The sequence below is a fragment of the Xiphias gladius genome, chromosome 14, assembly GCF_016859285.1.
Source record: "Xiphias gladius isolate SHS-SW01 ecotype Sanya breed wild chromosome 14, ASM1685928v1, whole genome shotgun sequence".
NCBI classification, from domain to species: domain Eukaryota; kingdom Metazoa; phylum Chordata; class Actinopteri; order Istiophoriformes; family Xiphiidae; genus Xiphias; species Xiphias gladius.
In genome coordinates, this window is record NC_053413.1 from 5,854,872 (window position 1) to 5,870,251 (window position 15,380).

Sequence of the window (15,380 nt, forward strand, 5' to 3'; positions counted from 1 at the left end):
GACACTAGATGAATTTGATGAATTTGAAGGGTATTTTATAATTGAATGTTCCCTCCTACTTTCAATCCTGCAGCGTGATCCTTTTTACCCAGAAGAAATCTGTATATACACATCTTTCTTCCAACATGATGTGAAAAAAATCTAACTAAATAGTAAGATCCAGCTGTCTGCTAAACAGCGCAGAAGGTGTCTGTCTTCTAGAGAAAGCTGAGTCATAAAAGTTCTGTTAGTTTCTCCTGTGTTTTTTCGGTTTCGTTTGGTATGAAGCACGGCCAGTTGATATGGTAAGCATTATCAATCTACTGACAAAGCACACCTTAATGGCCTTCTGGGTATTGAAGTAAAAGAATGTTTTACTGCTGCCATTTTGAGTTATCAGTAGGAGTAGTGCAATGCCAAAACTACGCTGTGGTAATTAGCCTGTAGATTTGATGAGGCAAATCTAAGTTCTATAATAGCTTTAATTGAAGTAATAAAGTAAGTCAGAGGCCATAGGGCTAATTTACCCTGTGACCAATCCATTACCCCAACCATGTACACCATATACAATTCAACAAGTGAGTGAAGGTCAAACCAGGTTGCTGAGGCATTACACAAGTGGCAAGCCAACAAAACAGAAGTCACAATGGACTGAGCTAAAAATAAACTTCCTTTTGAATTAGTGCACGGGAGAAGTGCTTCTATTGCCAGTTAGCCCACATTACCAGCCTAACACATGCTAACAATGCTACAGATAATGACTAACATCTTTTTCTGCTTTATAGTTACTAGAAGTGCCTGAAGTGTTCAATGTTAGATGCCATGGGGAAAGGACATGATCTAGGAATGAAACTGATTAATAAACGCAATCAAGACATTTTACCCAGACCTTTGGAGGTTTGTCTCATTGGTCACATTACCCAGTGTGATTAAACAGCTGTCCTGGCCCTGAAAGGTGTGCATGCTAACGGAGATCGTTAGCTAACCATGCCAAACCAGAACACTATAGCATCGTCACATCATTCATGGGTTAGTTATTTGTTTTGAACAGTTTATCTGTGGCATATCTCCTGCTGGGCTGCTAACTGAGGAAACGCTCCTATGGGTCGTGTCATAGGGTAGGCACAAACAGTCTATATGGTCTTTTAGGCTGGAGGACTTTTTCTGATTGTGCTACAGCTATTGCAGTCCAAGACAGTGATCTTGATGTAAGAAACTTTGGATTGCACATAATTTTACCCAAAGTCAAATATATAATAATGAATAAACATTTCTTCGAGACTTCCAAAACCTTACTTGTACTGTAGTAATTACACTACAGTACAAGCAGAAAGTGGGACAATATGAAACACGACACTGGTTACTAGATACTGCTTTGGAAAATTATGGTACTGAGATGTTATTGTTTATACAGATTACATCTTGTCTAATCCGCACTGTGTGTGTGTACATGGGGGTTTGTCCTTTTGAGCAACTAGGCCTAAATGTTCTGTGACTTCTGCCTTTACAAGGAAAGACATCAACAATGGAATGTACCACATCTTTATCTTAGTTTACAGTGGATGTCTTTTCATCTTTTTAAAGTGACACTCCAATTTACCACATCGGTTTACTTAATTCAGTTTACTAATCGTGAACAGTTTAACTGTGTGCCTGTGAAAACAGTTGTATAATTCTTCTGTGGCTACGGAGGAGCTTTCTCACCTCAGAGAAAATAACCCAGATGATCAGGTCATCTGTCATCTGTCATTAATGAAAGCACCCCATTGGGTTGCATTATGGGAAATGCAAGATCGATGTTGTCTCATAAATCCTCCAACTCCACAGAAGAGCCATACTACATCAAAGTACCACTTTATCATCTCTGTTGACCATCAAAATTAGCCTAGTACAGTGACTTCAAGTTTTAGGGAACAACATGTTCAAGAGATAAGAGATAAACACATACATGATCACTTAGTTTGTCCTTCTCAGGGTTAGATAACGAATCAAGCTGTCATCCTACAAACTGAGTTATATTTTAAAGGGACAAGCTTTAGAATTCCTTCAACTGAGACAGCTGTATGACAGTTTAGAACAATCCTTTACAAAATCCATTTTTCTGAGGTTATTTTGTGGAGTATTTTTTGTCTGCTTTTCTGTTAAAAATTGTGCATAATGTTCTGGGAATTTCTGATTTTTTACTTTCATTTCCAGGACTTTCCATTACTCACTTTTCAGTCAAAAACAACCCCAGATACCTACACAGCGAGATCACATTTTTCCAGGAAATATACATCAATCAGCCACAACGTTAAAACCAGATACACTGCTCACGGGCAGCCTTATCTAATTCCACTGAACCAATCTTAGATGCTCTAATTCTGACTACATGTACACAAAGGTCACAGGGTCTTTTGAGTTTTTAGTTATTAGGACTGATGCTCAGTCTTTAGAAGGAAGCATGTGGTATTTGCGGCGTGGAATTTAATAGGTGCTGCCTATTGGCAAGTGAATGCACTGCCTTCTGAAGAAATGTATAAGGTAGTGAAGCATGTCAGTCTGTCTAAAGGTAACAGTTAACACACCTTTAGGCAATTTATCCATCCAACACACATAGACACAGGCAGAAAGATTAGATACAGGAGAGAAGGCTAGACACTACATTATCATAATCATAATTTTCTATTATCACTTCACTGGTTTTTCTGAATTGTTTATGCACACACGGAAGCTCTAACAATTATAATGAGCCATCCTGCATGTTGACGATGTTGAATTAAAACTTGTATAAATGTTACAACTTGATCAATGGAGCCAAGTGTCTGGCCCACAACGTTTCTATAGGTTATAAACTCACATTGAGGCTGCCTGAACAAAGAGCATACTGATTTACTGCTTGTTAATACTTGACTAAATTGACTAAGTTGTTTAATCTATTCTCTGGAGTGGATCAGTATTTTTCATATTAACACAGGATCAAATGTTAATGTGTTATGTGAAAGGGGCCACTCAGCTATTAGCTCTAGCTGAGAGATGAGAACTTGCTTTTCGAAGGTGTGTGTGTGCCCCTGGAGCAGAACAAAAATTGATCAGAAACGTGAATTTATTAGCTTTAGGGTCCAAACAGTTGGCCAAGCAGCTGAAGGACTGCAAGTGAGCAAACGAGTTCCTATGCGCCCAGGTCAAAGTGTTGAAGGCTCACCTCCAGGGTAAAGAGCAACATACTGCCTGCCAGGAGGAGGAGGTCAGTGAGCTCTCTACCAGGCTGGAGACAGAGACAAAAGATAACAAGTCTCTGTGGAAGCAGGTATAGTATCTGACCAATAACCTCCAGAGAGAGTTGACCGGGAGAATAGACCTGGGTGAGCAGCAACAAAAGGCGCCCATCTGCAAAAACATGAGGCAGAGAAAAAGTCTCACGCTGAAAGGGTGACAGAGGATCGGGAGCCAGGGGCTGAGAGATGAGCAGGATGTCTTCTGTCAGGAGTTGGACGGCTTGAAAACAAGACTGGAGGAACTGATCACCACTAACCTTGAGCATGCCATCGAGCTCAGGGTAAGGACAAGGTCAGTCAGGCCCTCCAGAGAGAGAGGAGGAATAGCTGGAGGAAGAACTGAGGGATAAGGAGTTCGTCACTGTTTCACAGGCCCTTGAACCTGTGCCAGAGCCTAAAGTCTCACAGAGAAAGAGTCACTCCGTCTGGAAAAGAATATGCCACTTCCTCAGTTTGAGGAAGAAGAATAAAGAGAGGCAGGAGAATAAGCCCACATCCATCTGAGATTCCTACACCTAAGGAGCTCAGCGTCCTCCACCATCTACAGCTGTATTTTGTAACAGTTGAAAAGTTAAATTGTTAAGTGGTATCACACACTACACTGAAAGATCAATGTTTAAGGATAGCAGGACTATTGGAGACAAAATATTCAAGTTGTGTTTGGTCTATATTGAGTTTGAAATGTCCATGTTACAAATACGAGCTATTTATTAATATTATTTCATATATGTAAAGTTACTTTGACATTCATTTATTACACTGGATAAGTAATGTAACTAGTTTATTATTGCCAAGAACCAGGGTTTTAGATTTGAGTCATAACACGTTTCTACTCAGTTTACAAAATGTGCTGTCCCTTCTTTGAATCTGTGTCCCACCTCTGCCTAGCAAAAGCTAAAACTAGATTTACTTTTTTAAAGCTCCTTATTTCTTATCTGTAACTGAAAAATATTCTTCTTAATCAACTGCCGCCTTCGTAATTCGTTCAGTTTTTCCACATAGTGAAATGACGCAGAGGCTAAATCCAGTCATAAATGAGAAGAAAATGCTAGCTAAACTCCTGCTAAGGGTAACCAGCTTCGCAGATTTCAGTAGCTCCCCATTTCTCTCAGCTTTTGACTCAGGTGCAATACAATAATAATAATTATTAACTTTAGATGTCTTAAATGTGAATAATTCATTATCTTGGTCTCCCTGTAAATATTAAATGTAGACAGACAGACACTTAGCAAAACAGAGATACATATAATAAAGATGGTCTGTGAATAACCAACATTAAGTTAAATTTTCTCGGGCAAACAAGTTAAAATGGACCAGAGAGCTGAAATTTTGTTGGTAGATGCGACCCTTTTTCTCGGTGCATTCTGTGATGATTTTCCAAAGGCAGTGTGCATCTAAAATTCTTTTTAGGTATTATGCACTGTAGTTGCTAATCATTAGCAAAAGATTTGGAGGGTAAAATAATCAGTCTTAAAAGGTGTAAAATTCAAATATTACAACACATCTGCCTTTCTGTCTGGTTTGCCAGCCAGCCTGACAACTTGAGCCTGTGTTTCACAACTTCACTGTGTCTCTTTCACTCTGTCATTCTAGGGTTTATACTTTTATAACAGCCAGCCCTGCACTGTAGCCATGATGAAGCAAAGAGCTCAACCATCAACCAGGGCTGCACTGACATAATTAAGGACAACACACAGTTCCTCTTCCCTACACTAGTAATCAAGCTGCCCTGCAAGTTCTAGCTGGTTGAACAGTGACACACAGAACTCAGTGTGTGTTTGTTCAGGTGTTGTGTAAAACAGGAGCTTGTCATAACTTGTATCTGGCTGTATGTGTCAGCGTGCTTCCCTTTTTACATGTTCAATTATAAAATCATGCATGATAATTACACATTTTAACCCTTAACCTTATCCCAGGGCATGCTGGGATCGGCTCCAGCTCCCCCGATCCCCAAACCGAGAAGGTATAAAAAAGCTGACCCCCCCCCCCCGAGCATATAGGCGTGTCTACTAGCGGAAGTAGATATTTTGTCTTACGGTATATTCCTACCTGAGTGAGGTCCTTCTAAGTTGTCCCCATTGTCTTCCTCCCCAAAAAGTTTGCCCCGATTGACAGGTTTGCTGCCTCCAGCTGCGACTGCGCTCTGGCTGCCTTTCTCTGCATCCTCCACTGGGACTACAGTGAAGTTGGTGGGCATCCCGGATTTTTACTTCCGCTTAAGAAAGTATGAAGAGGTCTCCAGTGACGACAACCAAGACGGCACTAGCTGTTGAACTTTCACTCCCGCAGGGAAGAGGAAAAAAGTATCTAAAGGGAGTCAAATGAAAGAAATAAAGCCTTATCAGGGCCCCGGTGAGGAAAGCCAAGGTTTCAGTTTGACCATAACATGGCACTCACAAATCTGCTGTTTCCTTCCTCCTCTTTTTGTAATGTGATCCAGTGGGCTCTAAAATCAGGGCGAAAGTGCCTTGTTCTGCACATGAGGCAGGCCAAAGTCCTCCAGAGTATCTCCTCACTCTCTACTTGTTCCTTTCCCTCCCTTTTCTCCCTGCTGCTTCAAAACCATTGCCCCATGTGACCATCTATTTACCATATAAACTGAGCTGTATTCCATACATGGTGAACCCTGCAGCTCCTCCCTCTACTCTGACTGTCCCACTTCCCTCACTTACACCTTTGTAATGCCAAAAGGTAGGCAAACAAACTTCAAAGTATATAAAAAGGTATCCAAAGTATCTATAAAATCCACTTTGACTAAAAAAAGAATCAACTGGCTCATATTTAACATGGAAAAACTCAACATGGTCTTTTTTTGTCCGTTCATATGGCTTTGGTTATGTTTTATCCTCTCCCCTCAGACTGGTAGTTTCCGTCCGTGGTTTGCTCCAGGTAAGCAAAATGGGTGTTACCTTTCCAGCAGTGCATTGTGGGTAGCAGTGAAATGCTGCTGTGAAATGCTGTGAAATGCTGATGTTCATAGAAGGGCACTACAGGCTCTCATGCGTACACGTATTGTGGCAGTAAAGGAAACACCTTGAAAACTTTGGACACTACCTTTCCTCTGTATTCAGAGTACCAGCATAGATTACAATGGGCAGTCACAGGGGAAAAGGACTGAGCTTTGAATAACAATGGACGGTAAACAAGAACTGTTTTCAGTTTGTGGGAATGATCATTTTATTGGCACTCTTATGCAAGGCTTTCATAAGCAGTTGGGACATCTATGTTGATGAATTGTAAGCTTCCTTTAGAAGGATATACAGTAGCGTAAGTTATAAAGAGTGAGCATTGTGTAGTATGAATGTGTATTATGGCATGGATCAGTTGAACGTCCTCATCAGTTAGTATTGTTTCTTTAGCATTTCTGTTTGACACTTCAATACAGTGGTATGGTAAATATAAGCAGACTCCATTTGAGAAAGCATTTTTTTTCTTGTCAGGTTGAAACTTACTGTAGAATGCAACAGAATAGAGGTGTGGTTGACAAAAAGTGTGATAATGTCACAAGTCTTTCTTTACAACTTTCATATTAGTTTAAGCTGGTTCATAGAATGTGACAGCACAGCAAACTATGCAAATTCCACTTTTTATAGAATGGTTCCAATATGCAGCCCTGTACATGTCCTAATGACTCTGTAGTATGTTTATTTATTTATTTTTACATTGTAATGCTTTTTACTGAACACAATTGCAAAAATAACAAAAGTTTGAAATAAAAAAATATTATACCTGAAGGTACCAGCATGTATCAACAAGTAACTTTTCTGCTGCAACTTTTCTTCCAGGTGGTTAACCTTAGCCTGATGCCAAATGTGAGCTTTTATAGTTGTTTTATTAACAAGTATTCAAGATTATGTTATTTATTCAACAACTGAGATATCAATTTTTCCCAAAGAGGTGGCCATTAGCAAACAAAATATTTGGCAACAAAAGTTTGCTCCCTGCTTAGCTAGCTTTTCTTAGCTAAGCCTTTGCCTTAGCTTAATTTATGTTATTATATCTCATCTTAGTTTAGCTTATTTCATATAACTGTAGCTTAGCTTAGTTTAGAATAGTTTGGCTAAACCTTCCCCAAAATGCTAAACAATCACTTAATTGTTAAAAATGTCTTCTGTGGTTCCGAGTTTTACTTTGGTGTTAAACTGGTAATAAACTGGTAATACCAATAACCCAAATGAAATTATTTGATCATCACAGATATCTGACAGCCATGAAAGATGACAATTGTATATTGCATTACCATGAAATTTTGTTTTCAAAAGGAATTACAAAGTCATGATTTGTCCTTGGAGGGCCAAAGGGACTTCAGGCCATTTTTGCCATTTTGAGCCATTTTGAGCCATATACTTCTAAAAAATGGGTACCACGTCACATTACAGCATATTTACTGTCATTGATGCTGTTGTCCAGTCTCTTCACAGACTCTGTGTGTGTGTGTGTGTGTGTGTGTGTGTGTGTGTGTGTGTGTGTGTGTGTGTGTGTGTGTGTGTGTGTGTGTGAGTCTCTATTTGTTTGACTCAAGAATTGGGTCATAGTTTCAAACTGTATCATAAACTAAACGAACCGAAACCCAGTTGAGTACAGTAATCCTGAAAACCTGTAATAGAGCAAACCTATCTTCTTCATCTTTGAAACACAAGGCTGCCCAGATGTTGTTGGCCAGACGTTGTCTTTGAAAACTGAGTATTCATTCCCAGGCCTATATTTCAAAACTGCTGGACCTGGACCTTTCACTCGTGTTGACCTTTTGTGCTTCATTTAAACTCTTCATTAATGTAAACCAGATCTTTAAGTTTTTAAATAGGTTAAAAATATTTTTTCTATTACATACCAACAGCAACAAAGGAGTTCTGCCCATGTAATGCCAGGAGAGGGTGCTGTAGGCTAAAATTTAATTTTAAATATAACCTGAAGGGATGTTAGATCAATGTCCAACTCACAGGAAAGGATATTTATAGTTTGTAAGCAACCAGTGGGGGTTTACTGCAAATAGCTTTTAGCTAGGTTCACAACAGGGGTTAGTAATGAGCAGAAATTTATATTTTAGTAGTATAAGGACTTGTAACAACAAGTGTCAGCACGGTTGAACTTTACTTCAGCAAGGCACTCAGTTCATATTTTGTGCTGGCCCTGACCCCTGACCACACTATGAAATGTATGTTTGAATGCCTGTATATTTACAAGCATGCTTGCTTATAGTCCCAGATGCAAAACCTCGAACCACGCTGTATAAAAATGCCAAACATTTCCTTGCTTTTCATTGGTGTGATATCACTTGGCCCGTGCCTGAACTACCACAGCTTCTCCCTCCTGGACAAAACTGCCATTTTATCCTCCTCAGATGGCTTTCGTGTGAATGTTGAAAAAAAGTGGAAGCAAGAGAGGTAGACGTGAAATCAAATCCCTTTAGCAAACAGCAAAAAGGTCAGTGCTGACGCAGACTCAGGAACAGTCTGCCCTCCCTCAAGACTATATTCTTAAGTGGCTAGATTCTATTTGTAGCATTTTTACCTGTTTACTGACTCCCCCTCTCGAAACCAGGTAGCTGCACAAACATACTGGAGGGTTTGGCCGAGCTCTCGTGTCATCACAAGGGGGATAAATTTCAACTGCCTGCACTGTGCTGTCAGACCACCAAACGCAATATCTGGGCAAAAGGACTTGTGTTTATCAGGGCTGGGGTGCACTTTTTATTCAGTCAGTAGACTGGCTTCAGTTTTTCCTAGTTTCTGAAATCATCTTATATTAGAATACAATTTCAATGGACTGCAATACCCTATTAGATAAAGCAAGACCACAGTGTTTTGTTGAGATTGCCTGTTGACCATTCCATGACATAGAGGCTATTAAAACAAACAAGTGGCTTCATATTGAACTTTTATAGGTTTTATATCTGTGTGTGTATATTTTTATATATACACACACACACACACACACACACACACACACACACACACACACACACACACACACACACACACACACACACACACACACTGGATTTAAGAGTTAGTGACTGATAGCTATGTAGCTTTTGTTCTTTGATCATGCAACATTTACATGCTGCAGTTTCACAGCAGCAAGTAACGAGACGTATGTTCGTAAAATGAGAGAAAACCCACAGCCAGGCATTACCTAACTACCTTTCTGCTTGGTGGACCACCTAATTCATATTTAAATTACCTTAATGATACCGGAAGTTTGAAATTTTATTTGACAGTGGTCTAACCAATTTGCAGTTAGCTGACATTTAACAGACATGTTAGAGCACAATTTGATTCATGCACAAATCTTTTGTGAAAATGCTCATGATAAAGAAACCGATGGTTCAAGTGCGAGAGAAATGTCTAAATTAAAAAGAGAAAGTTTCAGGAAAAAAACCTTTAAACATAAAAAATCTTTAGTGGCAAAGGATTCCTCCATTCCCTGGTTTCCTTACTGAACCTCTTCATGAGAACATTTTTAAGTATGTAGTATTTCTGAATAGTGCTATGAAGACACCAGTGTGGCCATATAATGCTTATATTAAAAATTTTAGCTTTTCATTTGATTATAAATTGGGCAAGTAGTACACTGTATAGCACTGACGATCATTTACAGTGCCTACATTGTCCCCATCCTTAGTCTTTTTTTAGAGACATGCCCACTCTACACGGACCAATGCCCAGAACACCCAGTAGTATTTTCACTTATTTTCATATCCCACATTCTCACACTCTCTCTCCCTTTCACATGCGCACTCTAATATCGTAGCGAGGGAAAAAAACAAAAAAACAACAAATTGATGAATATCATAACTATTAAGATGAAAGTAGTCTCAACGCCAGTGTGTGTACTCAGCCTGCCGTAAGCGACAGGAGGGCACCAAGCGGGCGTGGCCAGCAGTCACACGACTATTTTTGGTACAAGCGGAAAATTTCGATGGGGATTCTATGGTGGGGGGACCAACAGTAGGGGATCGGGGGTAAGAAGAAAGTCTGTGAATCGTATGGGACTGTGGGAAACAGTGACCCTCTGCCACACTCTGCTGGCACTGGAGATCTGCATGTGGGTTACCAACAAAACAGGAGGAGAGGGAGAGATGCCAAGGCCATAATTTGAGTTTGGGATCAGTATGTGTGTGTGAATGTGTTTGGTGGGTGGGAGGTGAGGAGCTCTGGTGAAGCCAAAATCCACCATCCTCAAAATGCTTTCAAGCCGCAAAAAATAAGGCTGGTAGTACAATCTGCAAAGGGGTGAAAACATTTCAATTTTAAGTCAGCCTCTTGAAATAAGACAGACAAGACAGACCAGCCTTCTTGTATCGTAGTGTCCCTGAGAAGTGTAGAAGACATGGAGGAGAAAAGATAGAGGCTGCTGGCAGAGTGAATGAAAGATGGAGGCAGAGGAAGTCTGTAGGTGGAAAATGAGACAGTACAGGCAGTACAGTGTAAGGAGTATAAAAAAGAATAGCAAAAAAGAATGGGAGTCTGGAATCACACCCTGGTGTTTGAATGCAGGAGGGTATGTTGGAGTCCGAAAAATTGGAGCCAGGTAGGTGTGGTTTTAAGCAAGACAAGCAGGGCAGAAAAACTGTGCCACACAGTAGGCAAGGTGTAAGATGTGCCGATTACCTGCTCTGAACTGTCACCCTTTACGGGCCACAGTCCAATAGAGGTGTTTGTTAAGGGAGTTTAGAAACAGTACAACTGAGTGAGATATCTGTCAAGGATTTATTTCTGTCACCTGTCATCACCCACTCACTTTCTGGCAGAGTGGGCAGAGCATTGGCAGTAACCTTGTTTCCTACGGGTACCACCTGTAGGTGCAAAAATGGCAACACTTCTGCTGTTTTGGATGATAATTTAACTAAAGTAAGTAAGTTTTTTTAAACTGCATAATCACAGGTGCCACAAAATGCTTTACATAGACATAGACGATCCCTTAGCAAATGTAACATATAACATAAAGCAGATAGTTTGGTAAATGACTCCCTTAAACATGTTGTTTTTACATTTCAGTTTTTGTATGGATTAAACAAACAAGAAATAAGGTGTTTGTTAGTGAGCTGTAGAGAACTTTGGACTGAGCCACGCTAGCTGGTTCGCCTTGCTTCCAGCTGTAGCTTCATATTTATGCCATGTTCACGTCACATCAGAGTTATTGTAACTACGAGTTGTAAATACCATTCACGTCAACCTCCGTGTTGTAATTACGACTGGAAGACTCTGATTTTTCTGAAAGTCCAACTTGGCACTTAATAATGTGGAAGTGCCTGAAAACAAAATAAGTATTGGACGCCTCCCATCAGCCAAAGACCATCATTCAGTGTAGTTAAACCAAAAATTTAGTGGATATGGCGTTACATTGTCAGCACACAGAATTTTAATCCTCAATCATTCTCAGCGTAGCGACTCAGACTCATCTAACTCTTGTCAAGAAAGTTGACATATGTATATTCCAAAACGTCAAACTATTCTTTTAAATACATACATATGGCATTTTGTTTGGTATCAACATATAGAGTAACAACCTTTAATTTGGTTTTTGAATAACAGTCTTAAATAGTGTCTCTTTTTTTAAACTTTTTATAGTCTTTATATGGTCAGAATAAAGTGCTGACTTCTTTAAACTTACTGTATATTTAGATGGATGAACCGAATGAGTAATTCCACATAATTCTATTAGGTCAAATGGACCTTGGATTAACCAAATATGATTCTGTGACTTTGAGAAGCTTCTGTGTTGTGTCATGAGAAAGTCGAGCGAAACAGTGCACAGTTATAAATACTCCTCAACCGACAGAAAACGCAGCAATGGGGAGATGATTACCATGTTTCGCCACCAAAACACAGCTGCTAACTATGTTAAAATAATAACAAGGTCTAAATCTATGAGTCGCGGAGGGCTGAGAGGAGGAAGTCCCACCACACACTCAAACATCAGCTCACACACACACACACACACACACACACACTTCTCATCATGATTGTTAGCCCACATACACGGTGTGTGTCCACCCAGGAGTTAACCGCCTGAGGAGCTGGCTATAAAGCATGAGCGTGATCGCACGAGTTACATTTAGAAAGTGCCTCAATTCTACACACACCGGACACATGCAGGACTAAACGTCCAATTGTGGAGGTGTAGTCATACATAAACACACACACACACATATATATGTACGCACACCGGTGTGTTTCAGGCATGGCCAGTGGTGTCCAAATTTCAAACATATCTCAAAAACCCGCGTAATTGCTACGTTCATTTGACGTTTCTGTATTTTACTGACCAACACACACAATCAAAAAGGTTTTATCGCTAAAACTGGCAACACAGCAGTGTGTTGTTAGACTTACACAAATACCAGCCATGACTATTTATTCATTGCCTATGAAAAGACTCATACTTTCCTTTACAGCTAAATGTTATGGATTAAGTGTTCTAAGCCTGTAACTAGCATTATTTAAAGAATCATGAGATGACAGTTATGACTATAGGTGCAAAATATAGAAGCAAAGTAGGGTGACTCAGTTTAGTTTGGTTTGAAAGTGAACATTTTGAAGGCTTTGTCCCTGATGCAAATTTACTAAAGCATTCAAGTGGCTTGCTGAGAAGTGTGGCCTCACAGAGGGGAGAGTACGTCCGTGAAGTCGATGGGGGCCTCTCTCAAAGATTCCAGGCTACACTGTGGTAAGTTCAACACATCAAGGTCAAGGGGCCAAGTTTCCTTTCTTGTCAGGGGGCCCAGAATTCCTAGCAGTGCACCTGGGCCACTTTAAATACTGCATACTCTGCCATGTTTCACAGAGCACAGTGAAACATTTGGAGGTGATATTCATTGTTTGCTACTGCGTGACAATGTACGTGTTGTATTGATCATTCACTTTACTATCAAACACCACAAATGTATTATTAGTGAGGCCCATATAACAATTGTTTGACAAAAAAATCCATCCAATCAGCTTTGCTCTGGTGCGCAGAGACGGTTCATGTTGTCTGCTTCCAGTGTCCTTCAGTTTCTTGTCAAGGGTCTGTGGCCATTTCACCTGTGTGTTCCCCACAGCTGTTACATGTGATGTCATACAACACTCTAGTCTTCCTCTCCGGGGCAATGTTGTTTTTAGGATGAGCCGGCAGAGATCTTCGGGTTTTGAATAGTTCATGGTAAAATGATAATTCTTTGTGACTTGAAGGCTCTGACTAGCTGCTCTCCCAGCCCAGCCACACAGGGGAGTCCCTCTGGGTTGCTTCTAATGGTACCATTTGAGTTGGCAGTGTTAGCAGTGTCCGTCCTGTTCTAATAAGTTGGGACGGGATTCTCATCATCCAGTCCTTGTACACACTGGCCCTGAAGTCAGCTTCCCCCTTCCTTTGTCTGTACTCATCCTCACAAGTGTGTTTCCATCCATTTTTTTTTATGTGCATTTCCAATTTGCCCGTTTGACTGGAGGTCTTTGAATTGTGTCATCTCATTGTGCCCCCTTCTACTGCAATGATTTAATGGCACTGGAATGGAAAACTAATGCCAAGGCTGTTTTTATTTTGATGTGCACAACTCCTGATATAACAGTAGTGGATGGAAACACACATCCTTTGGCATTTTCTTCTGCCATTTTTCAGAAATGTGTTTACATTTTATTCTACATTTGGATGAAAACCTGGCTATAGAAAAAATGTTTTGTGTAGGAAGGTTCTTCACTTGTGGTGGTCAGAGAAGCCGGTAAGTGGTTAATTGTTTCCAAGACTGAGCTTTCATTCAACGCTATAGCAATGTCTTTGGTAACAAAGATTTTTTTTTTTTTTTTTTTTTAATATCTAAGCATAAAGCAGTTGAAAAACTGTAATTGTCAGTCGGGCATTGTATCAAGAAAAACTGCTGTTCAGTTTTTTAAATCAAATTTTTTTCTTTGCTATGTGAGTGACACAAAGAAAACTCAGCCCCATTGTATTTGGGTGGAGGCAGAACGGTCATAGGTAGATGTCTCAAACCTGGAGCAAATGAAACAACAATACAATAACCCGCATGGCTAGATGCTGCTCAGCAAATGAGAAAGTAGGTCTTCCTGTAATTTGGGTGAATCACTCTTTTAGTGTGTTGTTCTGTGTGCTGTATCTGGCCTAAATAGCCCTGTGGAATTTGGGACTAAGGCTTTGTCCTGAATAACTCCCTTCTGTACTATTCACTGCACTATATGTGCACAGTACAGGCTTTTTTTTGCATAGATATTTTGACATATGACTGTAGGAACCTGTGCGGTTCCTACAGTAAATAATCCCACAGTGGAGCTGAAAAAGTAGTAGTGCCTTGTTTTCATCTCAAAGTGGACAACAAAAATTACACCTCTGTGAAGATGCAAACTCTCAGTTATTAAGTTTTCACATACTCAATTTACTGCTAACTTGACAGTACACTATTTTCCCGTACTTGCAGTCCTTATGCTTTAGGCTAATCAAAGTTAAACTAGCCATAGTTTGGCTCCAACTTCCTATTTCAGTGACAGCTACAGTTTGAGAGGGATATTAATCTCTCATGTAACTCTCAGCAAGAAAGCGAATACACATGTATCTTAAAACCATTGAACTATTCCTTTAGGTGAGAGACTAGGTTCCTGAAAACCAGGGTTAAGACCTTGCTTGATTGACAGCGTGGTTAAGGGTCTGAAAAGCCTGCTTTTCTGCTGCAGCGGACTGCTGCGCTAAGTGGGTGGCTATTGGTCTCACCAGACTAGCTGCCTGTCTGACTGATGGAGTTATGACTCACAAACTGAGTTTCATGCTGATGGAGTGCTGCCTTCCTGCTCTTAATGTTTGGATATACTGCTGTTTGACTGGCACTGTGGCTGACTGACTGTTTTGTGACTGAGGGGGGTCCCGATGGCCGCCTCTGCAACAGGGTCCTGTGAATTTTGACAGCCTTGCGATGCTTGCATCTTCTCTCAAGGAAACCTGGCCCAGACCCGGTTAGCATATATAATCCTGGCTAATAGCTGCTTTATGTGATATACATTCAGGAAAAAGGGCTATGTCTACTTCAGAGCCATATCACTTATCTCCTGTGACCATTAGACTGGCCAGTTTTTTTTCTTTTCGTATTGACCAATGCTGGCATTTTTCACTTGATTTTGTTGTTCATATTTCAGTGTCCTGTTGTCTAAATGCTCT

General features: G+C 40.3%; 1 protein-coding gene across 2 annotated transcripts in view; it reads right to left on the bottom strand.

The window, feature by feature from the left end:
- Nucleotides 1-6,007, bottom strand: part of LOC120798763 (solute carrier family 12 member 7-like) — a 38,957-nt gene extending 32,950 nt beyond the window's left edge. The window contains exons 1-2 of one of the 2 annotated variants that reach the window (XM_040143371.1): nucleotides 5,634-6,007; nucleotides 5,286-5,543 (exon numbers count right to left, since the gene is read on the bottom strand). In XM_040143371.1, coding sequence (XP_039999305.1) covers nucleotides 5,286-5,433 — 148 coding nt within the window. In that variant the 5' untranslated portion in view covers nucleotides 5,434-5,543; nucleotides 5,634-6,007. The remainder of the gene's footprint in view (nucleotides 1-5,285; nucleotides 5,544-5,633) is intronic. The other variant, XM_040143372.1, reaches the window with a different exon arrangement.
- Between the last annotated feature and the right edge of the window lie 9,373 nt (nucleotides 6,008-15,380).